We start from the raw sequence: 17,744 nt of genomic DNA, 5'->3' as shown, positions 1-17,744 counted from the left end.
TAAATTGTTTTAAAAAAAAAAAATCTTATATAATTTCTCACAAAATATATTTACATCTTTTAGTCTACTATTTATAAAAAATAACACTTATTCTTTAATTTTATAATTTTAAAATAAATAATTTTATTTTTTATGACACCATTGGTTTAACCATCGGTTTGATCCCGATCGGACTAGAGAACTTAGAACCACTAATTATTCTAGTTCTTTGACTAGTATGGATTTTAAAAGCGTGATTTTCATCTTGGTTTCTTGATTTTCCATTGAAAAATTATATTTCTAAAATTATGGTTTCAACATGGTTCCTTGATTTTTTTCCCCAAAAAAAAATTGTATTTTTCAAAACACAGTTTTCACCCTGGTTTCTTGATTTTCCATTAAAACACCATATTTTTCAAAGCACTTGCCAAAATTCTACTGTGGTTTTCTTCGATTTCCCACTGAGAAATTAATTTTTATCCTCAAAAGCTTCATTGGCGAACAGGATCATGAAGAATGTCTACCTTTGTTTGATCCATTAATTCAAAATTCATAAATAGATGGATCATATCATTTACAAAAGATCGATGAGATCCTAATAATGGCTAGGTACCCCCAAAACTTGACATCAGCCCTTGTCAGTGATGAGTTTTTCAAAATGGTTTTCAAAACTAAAATATTTTTTTATTTTTCCGCTAAAGTCAAAACAATTGAGATCTAGACTCATGTATTATTCTCAAAGCATGCACGATATCATGAGACATGTTCCCAACTGGGCAAGTAGGTTTTTTTTTTTTTTCTTTTGATATTGCATTGCACTACATCTTAAGGGATAAGCACAATTAGGTATCGACTATGGTCTGATGTCATGTGGTGCCTAAGAGCTTCCCCATGTGCAACCAAACTCCCCAATCTATTTTCTAGATCGAGACACGGTTTTATCTAGTTTAGACTTACAGGAACTAAATTTAGAAAGGAAAAAATATATATATTTGGATGACCAATCAAACCTTTAAGAAATCTCACTGATTTTAGGCGACTCCATACACTCTATATGCATTCACCCCTACACACGAGCACTGCGAGAATAAGTAGTGCAAGAGATGTACCCATGACATGCACAGTGAAGGAATGAGACCATCATCTCTTCTCTTTTACACGCACTGTCTCACTAGTCACCATTAACCCCAATATTGTATTTCTCACAATATACAAGCCATTCTTATGCAAATATTTATGAATTCTTCTTAAATTCAATTATGGACATATTAAAATAATTTTTAATACATTACAACATGGAAGGAAACCAAATAGTTTATTAATCATAGTGATTTGAAAGATGATGATGCTAGGACAATTGATGACGAAGATGAAGCAATTTCTGAATATGATTGTGTTGATGTAGAGCAAGCATATGAAGGATCAATTTCTTTGCTTCTAACATTATGAAGTTCTTCATAATTTTCTTGACCATTAGTATCTTTTTTTTGGATTCCTTGTAATTCCATTGCGACCTCCCCCATTGTAGGACGTTCTTTCCCATTCAAGTGCAAACATTTTTTTGCAAGATTAGCAACTATGATGATGTCTTCTTTATCACCTTCTTTCCTTACACAGTCATCAAGAATATCAAAGAGATGGTTTTCTTTCATTGAAAGAATGAAATACGTGGATAGACTTCTACCTTCTTCCGACCTTGTTGAAGAAACAGGTGTTTCTCCAGTTAAGAGCTCAACAAGGACTACTCCAAAGCTATACACATCACTCTTTTCTGTAAATTGACCTGTTTGGAAATATTCTGGGTCCAAATACCCAAAAGTTCCCTGAACTAGGGTGGTTACATGAGTTTGGTCAATCTTCACCATTTTTGATGTCCCAAAATCTGCTACTTTGGCTCTGTACTTTTCATCTAAAAGTATGTTTGTGGACTTTATGTCTCGATGATAAATTGGTAAAGAAGCTGCCGAGTGTAGGTAGGAAAGAGCTCCTGCAATTTCTATGGCAATCTTTAAGCGCATGGCCCATGTTAATGGGACCCCTTCATTTTCTTCATGGATATATTGGAAAAGTGTCCCATTTGGGATGAATTCATATATCAACAAAGGAACTTCTGTCTCCAAACAACACCCAAGTAGCTTAACCACATTTCTATGGTTGATTTGTGAAAGAATGACAATCTCATTTATGAAGTGTTGGAGATTGGCCTTATCCACAATGTTGCACTTTTTTATTGCAATAATTTGTCCATCACTCCACATTCCTTTGTAAACAGTACCTTGTCCACCCTTTCCAATTATTCTATCTTTACTAAAATGGTCTGTTGCTTTTTCTAATTCCTTGGAATTGAACAATTTTGTATTTTGAACATTATTTTTAGTCGAAGATAGTTGTTGTAACAATAAACCACAGTTCTTTTTGAAGAACTTTTTCTTGAGCTTGATTTTGTTTTTCTTCTTAATCAGTTTGTATAAAACCCATGTAGCTGGTAGAAATAATACTCCAAGGCTTGTACCGAAACCTACAAAAATCAAAAGAATTAAAATATCTATGTTTTTTAGTATATAAATGTGAATGTGAAAAATAGATTCGATAAAAAGTTCCCTACTTTTTTCTAGAAGCTATCAAATCTTCCAAATTATATATGTTCCCACACTACCCAGAAGTCTGAATAAGTGAACTCCTAATTAAATTCTAGTTCAAAGAAAAATAGATGATTTTTACTTGAATTTCAGGTGATCTATAATATATATTTTCTTTAATGAAGGTAATCTATAATATATATAAATATAAAGCAATTTGATTTTTACTTTACCACATAATATGGTACCACGTAAGGTTTTGAGATCTTACAATTTCATATGTCGTTTTATATATATATATATATATATATATATATATATATCAATTGAATTTAAATTCTAATTTATATTTAAAGTTACCATTAAAATCTTGGCACGTTGAATTTTCTTTAAAAGATAGGCTAGATTTTATTCACAAACACAATCATAATAAATAACTAATGCTGGAAGATATAGTTTAATCTAAAAAAAATTTATAATAAATACCTCTTATTAATAACTAACCTAATCATAAAATTTTATATTTAAATAAAGCATAATAGAAAACATTCATACAGTCTTAAAATTTACCATGTATTATACGGATTACCAATTGATTAGTACAAATATGTGATGATCAATTGTGTATTAATTAGTAAGGGCTTCAAGCATGAGATTGATTTCGTCATTGACAAAAGTTGCCCATGTCAACTAGTGGTTGAAGTACGGCCAGTTGATCGACTTTGGCAGTCATGATACCTATGGCAAGCTAACTCTGTCTTGCATTGTATTTTTATTTTTTATTTTTTATTTTTTATTTGGTTTGTATAGAATTTATTTTCTTTAGAATTAGCCACTCTAACAAAAATTTATACGTGATTTTGTCTAAATGTTTTGTGTGTCGCAAATTAGAATGGGGAATAGAAATTTCTCTATTCTTTTAAATTGTGAGAGAGAGCTCTTTAGATGTATTTTTAGTTTGGATTTTGTGATATTTATTTTTGTAATATTCATATTTGTTAGTGAAATTTTCTACTTGTCTTTATCTATTGACACAGGCTTAAGGTTGAACATGTAAATCCTTTACGTTCTCTCTTATGTGTAATTGTATGTACTTTTCTTTCAAGTTTACATTAATTATTCATATTATTTAGTTGTGAGATCATTCTAATTCTCATAATAGGTTTCACAATAGATCTTGTTTGGGAGTGCTTCCATGGCCTCTTTGTGCAACAAACTAGTAGAAAGTCAGGGTTTGCTATGGAGACTTTTGGATTTGCTCTCTTTAGGGATTTTGTTGATTGATTTTGTTGTCTACTTTTCTTAAAAGAGTTATTCCCACATTGAAAAGAAGAGAAGCAAGGAGATGAGTGCCATCCCTTATAAAAGTGTAGTGGTGTGGCCTTGTTCTGTATGAGAGAGTCAAGATCAAAGTTTTGTCTTGTGAGAGAGGTAAAGACTAGTTTTGCTTGGTGAGTTAGTGTGAGAGCACCATTAGGTGTATTGGGACTTTGGGTTAGTTTATGTTTAAGATTTTTATATTATATTATATTATATAATATAATATAATATAATATAATATAATATAATATATATATATATATATTTGTGAGTTTGTGTAGTTGTAATTCCTATTTTTAATAGTGGATTTTGATTGGTGTTGATTGTGGAGATAAGCTTGGAGTTAGCTTAACCATTTTAATTTTTTGTTTATTGTAGTACTTGTTATTTTATTATTATTTTTTGTATTACAGAACAGTTTTTTCCCCCCTCTTTGGGGCCTAAAGTGTTTTGATTTAGGTGTGCTAGGTTAGTGCACTACTTAAAACAGGTTTGGGTCAAATTTACTAATGTGCCATTTTAAAATGCCATGTCATTTAAAAATGTTATACCATTGATCCATTAGACATATAAACTAGGAAACTAACAAAATTTAACAGAGTGATCAATATTGCTCATTTTTAAACTTTAGGGACCAATAGTTCTTATTTCAAACTTTAGGGACCAATAGCACTTAGTAGGTAAACTTTAAAGACTAACAACATATTTTAAATATGATGTTGTAAGTAATAATTGAAATTATAAAGGGGTAGAAATTATGAAGACTTTTGTGTAAAATGTAATTAATACAAAATAATAGAAAGGTTAACTTGGAAATATGATTAGAAAGCAAGTGATAATAAACCAATGAAAAACACAACTCTGGTTCTTATATTTTCAATTTGGTACTCAAATTTTCAAAAAAATTATTTTGGTCCTTAAAATTCTAAACTTGCTATCTGTAAGGTTGAATTTAATCAACTATTTTGTTGGCTTTATTCCGTGTCAATTTGCTTGTAATTCAACACTTAGAAACCCTGTATTTAGATGAGAATCATGTAAGAGTAGTGTATGAGAGAGTGTGAAGAAATGCTCAAGATTGTGCACTGAAACAGGGAATTGCGACTGGATCTTGCAGGTAGCTCGTGACTGGCAAGCCGCCAGAGGATGCACACGAGTGAAGCATGCAGAGAAGTTGAACCATCATGTCAGCTGTAGCACTGCAGGACAAAAAGTTCAGATTGAACTTGCGACTCAGTCAAGTCGCGAAGCCAAGTCGCCAGCCAGCTCTGTTTTGAAAAACTGACTCTTCGCATTCTATTCTTACACAAGTATAAATACCTCTTATACCCACGAAATGTAGAAAGCTTCTAGAGAGAATTTTAAGAGAGAAACCCTAGAGAAAAATAAGATTGACTCATCTACAATCTTTATATAGTGACTCTTCAAATTTCTTAACTCTCACCCTCTCCATTGTTATATCCTTGAGAGATACATTAGCCAAAACCTTTTTTTCACCATACCCATATCTGTGAGAAGGCTATTTGGTGCTTGGGAAGTAGTTAGGAAGGGACTAATTGATATTGGTTGATGCTATGGGCTATAGTGAAATCTGATAAGCTAAAGAAGACAAAAGTTCGGTGTAACTTTGTTGGAGCAAGAAGCTTGGAGGGCTTAGATACACTGGGTAGATTAGGCTTGGAGGGTCTTCTGTTGTTCATGTACCCCAACTTCATTCTTTAGTGGATTATTGACTGCTTGGAGGGCAGCGGAAATGTTTTACGCCATGACTTCAGTTTCCTCTTTGATAACACATTGCTGAGTTGTCTTTGTGTTTGCTCTCTTCCCTTAATCTTTTCCATTTAATTTCTGTTGTGGTTGTGATTTTATTTGGTTTTGATTATTTTATCAATTCTGGTTTAGCTTATGTTCATATTCTGCACATACATAGTTTGATAATAAGCTTGAATTGGAAATTTGTAATGTGGGGGTCTAAACATTCAAGGTGTTTTACACACTATTTGAACATTCACTATCGTTTTGCTCAATGTTGTTATCTCATTTATGATTAACTTAACAAGTGTAAAAACTTGATGTCGACTAGAGGTAAGTGTTTTACATGAGTGATATGACACCAAGGACTAAAATGATAGCAAGAGGTAAGTGTTTTACATGAGTGATATGACACTAAGGACTAAAATGATAGCAAGTTTGAAAATTTAAGGACCAAGATGTATGCTATGAAACTTAAAGACCAAATGAAAATAGAGCCAAAATATAAGGACCAAAAAGATGTTTTCGCCATAAACCACATAATGCTATTAGATTTATAAGCTATAAAATTCTTTCAAATTGATTCACACCACAAAGGAATTTTGTGGTTGACATTGTTGCTACCCCAAATTTAAAAAGGTTGCAAGTCTAGAATAAGGAACCCTTGAATAAGGTGCAAAATCCCATGAACCAAGACAAAACCCCATAAATGGGGTGAAAGGGCCCATGAATGGGTACCAACTCATAATTGGATATAATGACCCAAGAATGGGTGCAAATGAAAAAAAAAAAAAAAAACCTTGAATGGATTTGCAAAAGCCTAAAGAAAAAGGGTGCAAAGGCCCAATATAAATCAAGTGGATCTATAAGGGACATACCACTTTGGGAAAGAACCCTAAGGGAAGGAAACATATAAGATAACATCCTAGGACAAACGTTTGTTGAGAGAAGCCAACGATACAACAAGGCATATAAGGACCTTTCAAGAGCAATACTTAGACCTCCAGGAAAATTGATGTCATCCTCTCGGTAGCATCTCTTGGATAAGAGTTGTATCGTCACTAGTGTTGGGGTCAAGGGCATAATTGTTTTTTCAAATGACTAATGGACCTGGGCCATCCCAGCCTTGCACCTGCAGTCAACACCCTAGGGAATAATCCCACAACAATCCAATGTTGCCAAAGATTGTTTCTTATATTAAAAAAAGGACAGCCTCAAAGGCATGCCCTCTCTGACATAACTATAAGGACAAAAGGGAAGTATTTACCCCTTGGTTTTTGGCTTGAGAATAACCTAGTTACTAGAGCAAGGACATGCCCCAACCATGTCCAACGGTGAAACTATCCCATAGCAGCAGTAGCATAAAACATCATTGTACTAGCCTTTTCACATTCAGGCTTCAATAAGATGATGCCACGTATATGTAATCTAACTGCCTTTCTTATAATATAAAACAAAAGGAAGCTGACCATAGTAGGTAGACAAAAAGAAAAAGGATGTTAGGCAAGAATAGTAGGCTTTAAAGCAGTATCTTGTAAAAAAAAAAAAAAAAAGTCTTTTTCTTCGTATTTAGTAAAATCATTCTAAGAGCATCTATATTGGTGGGCTATTTTTTTAGCTATTTGGCATCACAAAAATCTACTTTATCTATTTTACTTTTTCACTTTACAAAACATCCAACATCAACGGTTCTATTTTTTGACCTTTTCATTTAAATATTATTTCTTTATTAATTTTTTATTATTTCTTTCACACTTCACTTTATTTGTCTCTCCCTTTCTCATATGAAGATTTTGAAGAACAACTAGTAAACCCAAAACCCTAGTCATCTCCATTGCCCACAGGCCAACATTACCACAACCCAAATCCACCAAATTTGCAACAAAATCATCTCAAAAACCAACCAAAATCACACATAAAAACAACCAAAATTCAACAAACCCACAAATCCTCCAACAAAAAAACCCAGAGAGACAATTGAAAGAGAAAGATTTGAAAAACACCACTCCTACAGCCCGTCCACCACTACCACCATTAGGGACACCAAGACCACCACATAACATCTAGAACCAAAACCACAATATCCATCCCATTACCAAAAAGCACCGCCTAAAATCATTCCAAACCCAGCCATAACACCACCACCATCACAACTAACAACAATCGCCCACAGCAATGCCAAGCCAAACCAGGCTTCAACCCAACCAATCCCAACCACCAACACAAACCCATGAACACAAACATAGCCCATTCCCAATCCTGAACCCGACCACGAACACAGACCCACGAACACAACCCAATCAACAACCCACCACCACCACCACAAACCCACCTTAACAACCACCACTAATAATTTTGATTAGGAAAAAAAAAAAAAAAAAACCACTAGGCTTGGGTCGGCGGCGTCTTGGGGCTTGTGTCGGCAATAGCTTGGGGCTTGGGTCGGCGGCAGCTTGGTGGGCAAGGACTAATGTATGGTGAGGAGTTGGAGGAAGAAAGAAATAAAAATGGAGGGGAGAAGAGAAAGGTTGGGTTTGATGAAGAAGAAAGAAGAAAGGTGATGTAGAAAGAAAAAATGGCTGGAGGAAGAAGCCAAAAAAAAAAAAAAAAATGAAAGGGAGAAGAAGTGCTGGGTTTGGGTTCGGTGAAGAAGAAAGAGAAAAGAGAGAAAGAGAGAGAAAAGATTAATTTAATAAAAGAAGAGAGAGAAACCAATTAAAATATAATTCTTTTTTGCCTTTGAGCTACAGTGCACAATGATCTTTGGCTGTGCACTGTAATTGAGAAGCCAAATCATTTGGCTATACCTCCATCATTGTAGCCCCACTTTTGTGATTGGTGGTGCTAAAAATAGCAATATGGCTTTTTAGCACCACCAATACTAATGCTCTAAAAAAGCCTTGCTCAATTTTTGTTTTTCCACCCCTCCTTTGGGTTTTCTATGTAGATTTGCTTGCATATCCTACTTTACAATTTTATAATTCTACCATTTTATTCCAAGCGAATGGTACTTTAGATGTACTAGTAGCTATAGTTTAGAGACTATATAAAGTCCTCCCTAAAACCTAATTCCTAGGTACAAGAGTTGACAAACAAAGCATGGAAAACAAACAAAGAAAAAGAGGAAAGATTAGTCCCTCTCAAATATTAAAAGGAAGGCAGTCTAGTGGAAGAAGAAACTGCCTAGAATGAAAAACCCACTAGAGACCATAGTAGGTGTGTTCACGCAATAAGGCATCTATCCTATTTGAGTAACAAACGGGTAGTAAGACTCAGAGTTAACCTAAGCAAGGCCCTTACAGTCATCATCCCCACAGTTTTGCAATAAGGATCACATTCACAAAATCCCACCATGTTGTTCAACCAGTTTAAGGAAGGGATCTTTTGTCCAAGAAGGGCTAGGAATACTTTCATAACCCTATTTACCAAAAGAATGAAAGAAGGCGCAAGAGACAAGAAAAATTCAAGACCTCTCATTTTCTAAGAAGAATGGGCTAAACTGAGAGTAAGGCAAGAATGTTACTTCCACCCTCTATTAATCTATTGTGAATTTGGTAGCTAGGTATTGCACTAGTTCTGAATTCTCCCTATAATGATCAACATCTCAACTTTCTAGTGTAGAAAGAGTATTCTGCCTAACTCCCCCATAGCTCTATCTAGAGCTTGAAAAACCCCAAGTCTTGTAAGTACACTTTGGGCTCTACTTAGTGGGGGAATTAGAAATATTTTCTAGTGGGGACCAAAAAGAGGAATATAGAGCTGCTAATATACCTAGCACAGTTCGGTTAGAGATGATGGATGGTTGTTGGAAACCACCCCCTAACCCACAGTTTAAAGTGAATGTTTATGGTGTAGTCTTTGCTACTCAAAAAGAGGTCAATTTTGGGGTCTTCATTTGGGATGCTCAAGGCTTGGTGATTCTTGCTCGAAGTAAGAAGATAAAGGCTCAATTGGGGCTATTGAGATTTGTAAGGGACATATTTTTATGTAATTGGCATATCCTTTAACAAAACGCACTTTATTTGTATTTGGGTAAATCAAAGTAGGTTCAAGATGATCAATACAAGTGGTTACATTGAAAACATGAAGATTACTCAAGAACTGCTCAAGAAAAGTTCAATGTGTAGGTCTCAATACCTCCTCGACGAAAGCTTGATCTGTCGAGATTCATTAAAGCTTGACAGATGTCTTGATCTATCAAGCTTACGGGATTCAGACTGTAGCCAGCAACGTTTTTATTCTAAGCGACTATTTTTTTATGGGTTTGTATAATCCTTATTAGACTAAGAAAGTCCAAGGTTTATGTATACCTATTTGGAATAGGAGAGCCCAATGAGCTCCTATTTAAACAAAGAGGTGGAAAAAGAAAAACCTAACCCTAGAGAGCTTCACAAGGATTTCTTTTTGAAACCCTAGCCTCCTCCTACAAAAGAAAGAGTTCTTGTTGCGTTTCTTGTACGCCTTTGGGTTTTGTAACCAAGCAAAGTCTCTTGCACTAACATTGAAGATCTTATTGGTGTTTCTATGTGAATTTGCTGTAAATCAACTACAACAATCAAAGGGTTGTTGTGGAGTTAGTCACGTACTGAGATCTGTGCATCATTGGTTAGTCATGTATTGGGATTCGTGTATTGAACGGAAAGATTGCTGTTATAATACAAGTCCAATTGGGTATTGGGATAAGGGTTCAACTATAGGTTGGTATTTCGGGATAGGCCAAAGGGTTTGGTAAGATTCCTTATACTTATAACCGCTTATGATTGATAATAGTGGATTCTTGTGAGTGGTGACCTTAAATTCACCTGGTGGGGTTTTGCTTCGGAGGTTTTTCTCATTCATAAACAAATCACCCACATCAAATTTATTTTCCACTGCACTTAGTATATTTGGTGATTTGTTTGTGCCTCTATGCTATTGCATGAAATTTGATCTAATTAATTAATTTGGGTAATTAATTAATTAATTGCAAGGAGTCAATACATTCATTTTAACCGAACAAGATTGAAGCGAAGGTTTTTGAGGCTAGCATGCAATTTGCCAAAGAAATGGGTATACAAGAGTTAATTATGGAGGGCATTTTTTGACTATCTCTAATGCTTTGGTTGAGCAAAGTCATGCATCTATCTTTGTGGCTCCTATCATATATGGCATAACTTCCTTTGAGGTTTGATGTGTTGAGTTTCCAATGTTTTTAGACAAGGTAATATTCCTATCTATCTATTAGCAAAACATGATTTAAACATTGATGTTTTTTTTTTTTTTTGGTATGGATCGAAGAGAATCTTTGTTTTCTTGAACAGGCTCTTATCTATAATGTACTCTCTATTTCTCAAGTTTAATGAAGTTTATAGTATTCCTATAAAAACAATAATAATAAAAAAGAATTCCTATAAAGAAAATAATAGCTGAGCATGTTCTCCTGTACTAGGAGAATTGTAGCAATAGCCAACATGAGTATGTGTGTGTATTTGGTTTTATATTTATTTTGATAATTTAATAAGTATAGAAACATACCTACAATGACCATCTTCAATTTAGATTTTCGCTTATCACAATTGTAACCACCTTCTGTGTTCTCACAATCCAACTTGCTTTTGCAATAATTGAGAAGGTCGTCTTCACATTCATTAATATCTAATAGGATAACAAAAAAAATTAACAAATTAATTTTTGGAGCTCTCACCATTAGTATATTTTTCTTTTATATATGTGACAGGATGACAAACAAATTAAAATTTTCTCCAATTTAGAGCTCAACCTATACATAGACCAACAAGAGATTACAAAAATGGGAAGGAAAATGTTAATATATATCAATACAGTTAACACTACCACATTTTACTTTAAAAGATTTATAATTACAAACTGACATTTTATTGAATGTGATAAATATCATATTAACAATATAATAAATAAATTTATTAATTATATTTTTGAAATATTGTTTGAAAAGTTGACACATTAGTTTATAAGTTATATGTAGTAAATTTTTAATATTCCTAATACAATTCGAAATGGAATTATAAGTTTATTGTAAACATGCTTGGTCTAGAGATTAAAGTAATCAATATCTACAGAATGTTGTCTTGGTTTAGTCAAGACACCAATCAGTTTTTGGTGTAGGCGGGGATTGAATACCAAATCTCTTATACAACCATTAGAGACTTTACCAGTTGAGCTAACTGGAACTCACTGTGAAACTTATCCTTTGTTAAGAGTCATAATCGAATTTTTTTTTTTTAACATAATCAAATTATGTTAATCCTTAACTCAATATATTAATAATGGACCTACCGTCAAACAAAAACATCAAATCCTTTTAAAAGATTGAAACTTGAAGATTATATTGGCCATGGCTTGGGTGGGTGGGAATTGAAATATTGAATGGTGAATTGACTAAACTCACTAGCCTTTATTCTTTAGTCACTCAGTTGAAGGTCACGTGAGAACACAAAATAAGAAATTTAGAGAGAGAGAAATGAAGAGTCGAAGAAGCTTAAGAAATTAAAGAGAAAAATAGCATTAGATGGAGAAACATGAAGAAAAAGAGACTGAAGAAAATGAAGAAGAAATGCCGGAGAGAAAAGTGTTTGTTTAATTTCGGCTTGGTATACATTTTACTGACCAAAATTCTGAATACATCCTAGTATGGGTGAAACAACCCGGTGCATCCAAATATTTCTAGTGGCACATTTCAGTCTACAGGGCCTAATTAATACTTTTATAGGTATATAAATTTTTATATTGGTTAAAATTTGGAGACCTAGTTCTACTTGCCTACGGCGATTGTCTAATTGGCATAGTAGTAAGGCTGGCCTTGCTAACTTAGATACTAGTGAAGTAAATACCGGTGAAGCAAATACTAATTGTACTGGTTGATATGGTACAAAATTAAGTCCCTTGTCATTGATATTTTCGACCAAATATGTTTAAGTGACAAATAGTGCGTGCCCTTTCAACTGTGTTATATTATCACTTGATAACTTTCAATGAGAAAAATAATTGATAATATCATATGTATGTGGCTTTATATTTTTGAGTTGATATTTCTAATATAGGATACACTTTGAAGCAGAGCTATCCAAAATAGAATCTATCTATTTAAATTCAAACTCAATCAAGCCAATGATGGGGTCCAACATTACAATAATTATTTCTAAGTCACTTTAGTTTTTCAACTTTTTCTCCAAAAAAAAAGTTGCTTTAACTTTGTCGTTGTCTGGCAAAAAGCAAATGTCACATGATGAAAAATTGAGGGGAAAAAAGTTATTTATAATGTTCAAATTCTATCATGCTATAAAGAAAAGGGGGTGGGTGTTACCTAAACCAAGCCCACTTTGGATTAGGCTTGGGTAGTGGCACTGGACCCGTTGGAATGGTGATATATGTCCACTTTTGTACATGTGTCATTATCTGACTGAGTCTAGTGTACTTAATGCACTGGACCTAAACCAAGTCCATTTACTTTTACCTATACTATTCCTTCTATTTTAGAATGATAACAGACCAACTATAATTAGGATACACTTTGAAGCAAAGGTACCCACAATAGAATCTATCAATTTCAATTCAAACTCAATTAAGCCAATGATGGGGTCCAACATTACAATAATTATTTCTAAGTCACATTAGTTTTTCAAATTTTTCTCCAAAGAAAAGTCGCTTTAACTTTGTCATTGTCCGGCAAAAAGCAAATGTCACATGATGAGAAAATGAAGGGAAAAAAGTTGTTTATAATGTTCAAATCCTATCATACTGTAAAGAAAGGGGGGTGGGTGTTACCTAAACTAAATCCACTTTGGGTCAGGCTTCGGCAGTGGCACTGGACCTGCTAGAATGGTGATATATGTCCACTTTTGGACACGTGTTACTATTTGACCGGGTTTAGTGTACTTGATGCACTGGACCTAAAACAAATCCAATTACTTTTACCTATACTATTCCTTTTATTTTAAAATGATAATTATCAACTATAATTAGGATACACTTTGAAGCAAAGCCACCCTCAACAGAATCTATCTATTTCAATTCAAACTCAATCAAGCCAATGATGGGGTCCAACATTACAATAATTATTTCTAAGTCACTTTAGTTTTTCAACTTTTTCTCCAAAGAAAAGTCGCTTTAACTTTGTCATTTTCTAGCAAAAAGCAAATGTCACATGATGAAAAAATGAAGGGAAAAAGTTATTTATAATGGTCAAATTCTATCATGCTATAAAGAAAGGGGGGTGGGTGCTACCTAAACCAAGTCCACTTTGGGTTAGGCTTGGGTAGTGGCACTGGACCCATTAGAATGGTGATATATATCCACTTTGGACACGTGTCACTATCTGACCGGGTCTAGTGTACTTGATGCGCTAGACCTAAAACAAGTCCAATTACTTTTCCCTATACTATTCCTTCTATTTTAAAATGATAATTATCAACTATAATTAATATATACACTTTGAAGTAGAGCTATCCACAACAGAATCTATCTATTTAAATTCAAACTCAATCAAGCCAATGATGGGATCCAACATTACAATAACTATTTCTAAGTCACTTTAGTTTTTCAACTTTTTCCCCCAAAACAAGTCGCTTTAACATTGTCACTGTCCGGTAAAAAGCAAATGTCACATGATGAAAAAATGAAGGGAAAAAAGTTATTTATAATGTTCAAATTCTATCATGCTATAAAGAAAGGGGGGTGGGTGTTACCTAAACCAAGTCCATTTTGGTCAGGCTTAGGCAGTGGCATTGGACCCGTTGGATGGTGATATATGTCCACTTTTGGACACGTGTCATTATCTGACCGGGTTTAGTGTACGTGATGCACCGGACCTAAAACAAATCCAATTATTTTTACCTATACTATTCCTTCTATTTTAAAATGATAATTACCAACTATAATTAGGATACACTTTGAAGTAGAACTACCCACAACAGAATCTATCTATTTCAATTCAAACTCAATCAAGCCAATGATGGGGTCCAACATTACAATAATTATTTCTAAGTCACTTTAATTTTTCAACTTTTTCTCCAAAGAAAAGTCGCTTTAACTTTTTCACTGTCCAACAAAAAGCAAATGTAACATATAACTATTCCTTCTATTGTAAAATGATAGTTACCAACTATAATTAAAATTTATTATTTTTAAATAAATGCTAATCATATAACTAATTTGGTTAGTAAGCATTATTTTGAGGTTATTCTATAACATAATTTAATTTTAAAAAATATGTATTTCCCAAACCTCAGGGGAGGTTATTATAATTTACTAAATTATTATTATTATATATATATTTTTTTTGGTATTACAGTGCTGGGAGTGCCAAATGGCGGCCTGGCACCAAATTTTGTTATTTTCAATTTAGTTGCAAAATATGATTAAATTGAAGAATTTTTGTGAGTATATATATAAAATGGGTTCAAATTACATTTGGTGTAACTCTTATAAACTTACACTTTTTTTACATCGTAGATTTCTAAGAAATCTAACGGTTAAAAAAACATCATTAAATGCTATTGTTTTCCACCTTATTACTTAATTAATATTAACATTCTCTCTCTCTTTCTTTATCTCCCTATTTATTACTTTCCACCATATAATATTTTCTTCAACACAATCTAACAAAAATAATTGAAAAATAATCCCATAATCATTGATTTCACAAAACTACCCATAAGAAGAGTCAAATTTGCTCCTTAAAATAAATAAATGAACTTGAAAAAAAAACTTCAAAATTTGAGCCTATCACACACTAAACAATCAAATTGGATGGGAATGCTTAAAAGTTTTTTTAGTAACTGACCAAGCCGTAGAAGGGAATTTTAACAAATTCCTCATTAGAATACTTTTTCTTCTAGTATGCTTTATAATTGAAAATGTTTAAATTTCATTTTTTTTATAATTTAAAATTATATATAAAAGATGAGTTTAGGGATTGAAGGTAAATAATTTCTAATTGACCTAAAATTTGATATGTATATTAAGAACATATAGAATATAATCCAATGATGAGATTATCAAAATATTAATTCAGTAAAAAGTATAAATATATATATATATATATATATATATATATATATATATATATATTTGACACAAAGAAGTGATGTTTCGGCCTTTGGTCAGACTGATCCACTCCCTATCTATGGGACCTCTCACAAACTCTATGAATCAATGATGTGGTGAATTAAATCTACAACTTCAATATTTACACAATGCACTAGACAATAAGTTCATCACCAAAGAATCCCTGGACCTGGGTAAACATATTTTTATTATTAAGTATTATTGTGTATGAAAGACATAATTTATAGAAAGTGTAATTCTTACGTATTTTAAATTTTTATATAGCTAACAGTGATACGTCGAAAAATTAGATATTGTTATTATACTGGTAAAAATGTAATAACAGTACTTAAAATTAAAATTATATGTTCTTAAAAAAAATGATATAATAAATTATAATTAGAAGTTAGGCTGTTATTTTTAATTTTTGATTTTTTTTTTTTAGAAACAAACACACACACAAGGAAGAGGAAAATGAGTTTTAACACAAAGGCACACTACAACTCTACTCAAAAATCATGATAACTTTTAAGAGATAATGAAACAAGTTATACTACACACAACACACTCTCTTAGGTAATGTGGGACCATTTTTTATTATTTGTTCCCCCAAAAACCACAATCATTCTTTTAATTCTTTCTTTAGTACGAGGTGGAATAAAATATGCGTTTAGTATCATCTAAAGACGAATGCTATTAAAATGGAGTACTTATGCAAAACAAGAACGGTGTGCATTTGAAGTTTACCTTCACAGCCACCATCAACATAAGGATTTCCTTTGTATCCGGTAGCACAGTGACAAGAAATGCTGTAGAAGTAGTCTTTGTTCTCTTCAGAGAAAGAACAACTGACATTGTGTCTACCTTTGAGGAAGTGAAACAACTCATGTGAATTGTTGTTCCAGCGAAATATGGCCCACTCCAGCACCACAGGAACGTATTCCCAATATTGCACAGAAGAGGGATCTCGTTTGCTTTTCTCCAACCACTCTTTGTCTGCTAGGAAGGCATATTTGCAACTCTTCTTCCCTCCCTCTTCATCATTTGATTTGTTTCTACTTCTGAATTCAACATCAAATGCTTGAAGGTTTGAAGGGATATTCGTCGTCTCGCAGCAGTTGAAACCCGAGCATTTAACTTCTTTGTCTACCTTCATGTCTTTCTTGCAATCCGACTCGCATCCGAAAATCTGAGGAAAAATATTGGCTATCTTTGCAGAGTTGTCGCAGCCGACCGAAATGAATGTATTATGATAAGGGGAGAAGTGAAAAGGACTTCTTGTGATGTTGACAGTGCCGTGATTTCCCGCGTACTTACAATACTCGGAATAAATTGTTGGCACTAGGACCTGGACGGTAGGCTCAATAAACCTGTTGGTACTTGGATTGTTACTAATAATGATTTGCCGCACCTCCTTATCAATACTTGTTAAGAAGGCCTGAGCAGAGCCACCAGTTCCTTTGCAAACAATTTCGAACCACTTGTCTAAGTAACAATCAGGCCCAATTCCAAATGGGTATGGAATTTGAAGGTTTCCACACCTACTTTTACAATTGGGTTTTGCTATAGGTGGTGCTGCTTCTGCTAATTCACATGCAAGCAGAAGCATGAAAGCTTGCACTACCAACTGCACAGCCATTTCTTTGCGGGTGTCACTCACAACAAGCGGACTTTAATAGAACTCTGTCACTCATAACCTTCTCGCATCTGTTACATACACCACTCTCAATGATATAGGAAACGGGGCCACCCCGACCGCTCGGTAAAGATTGGCATCTACTTAGCATTTACTTTCCAAAATTCTATCACATTTTATTTTACCATCCCAAAAAACTAGTTTATCAATTATAATATACCATTTTACAATATTCTTAGTCTTCCAACTTTTATTTTATAATACAACACATTAAAATAATATTTATACACAATAAAATAATATATCCTAAAATCCAAATAAAAACAAAAATCCAAAACCCGGTGAGAGAGAGAAATGAATTGATAAAGTGAATAAAATATTAGTTTTTTATTTTTTTTTAAGAATAGTGCTATAGT

The 17,744-nt window shown here is 33.3% G+C and overlaps 1 protein-coding gene across 1 annotated transcript; it reads right to left on the bottom strand.

The window, feature by feature from the left end:
- Nucleotides 1-1,301: 1,301 nt before the first annotated feature.
- On the bottom strand, nucleotides 1,302-17,332 carry LOC115985586 (wall-associated receptor kinase-like 9). The gene is made up of 3 exons (XM_031108520.1): nucleotides 16,440-17,332; nucleotides 11,145-11,264; nucleotides 1,302-2,497 (listed from the first exon to the last, which is right to left on the bottom strand). Exons 1-3 carry the CDS (start codon nucleotides 17,329-17,331, stop codon nucleotides 1,302-1,304), a joined length of 2,208 nt encoding a protein of 735 aa, XP_030964380.1. The 5' UTR covers nucleotide 17,332.
- Between the last annotated feature and the right edge of the window lie 412 nt (nucleotides 17,333-17,744).

The sequence above is a fragment of the Quercus lobata genome, chromosome 4 (genome assembly GCF_001633185.2).
Source record: "Quercus lobata isolate SW786 chromosome 4, ValleyOak3.0 Primary Assembly, whole genome shotgun sequence".
Classification (NCBI taxonomy): domain Eukaryota; kingdom Viridiplantae; phylum Streptophyta; class Magnoliopsida; order Fagales; family Fagaceae; genus Quercus; species Quercus lobata.
This window is presented reverse-complemented; position numbering and strand designations above follow the sequence as displayed.

Bases quoted from the DNA above. Each gene is read 5' to 3' on its own strand.
- LOC115985586 (XM_031108520.1), bottom strand. From the start codon at position 17,331: ATGGCTGTGCAGTTGGTAGTGCAAGCTTTCATGCTTCTGCTTGCATGT. The intron at 11,265-16,439 runs GTAAACTTCAAA...TTATCCTATTAG, and splicing joins TGTTGATGGTGGCTGTGAAG to ATATTAATGAATGTGAAGAC. The intron at 2,498-11,144 runs GTATGTTTCTAT...TGATTTTTGTAG, and splicing joins ATTGAAGATGGTCATTGTAG to GTTTCGGTACAAGCCTTGGA.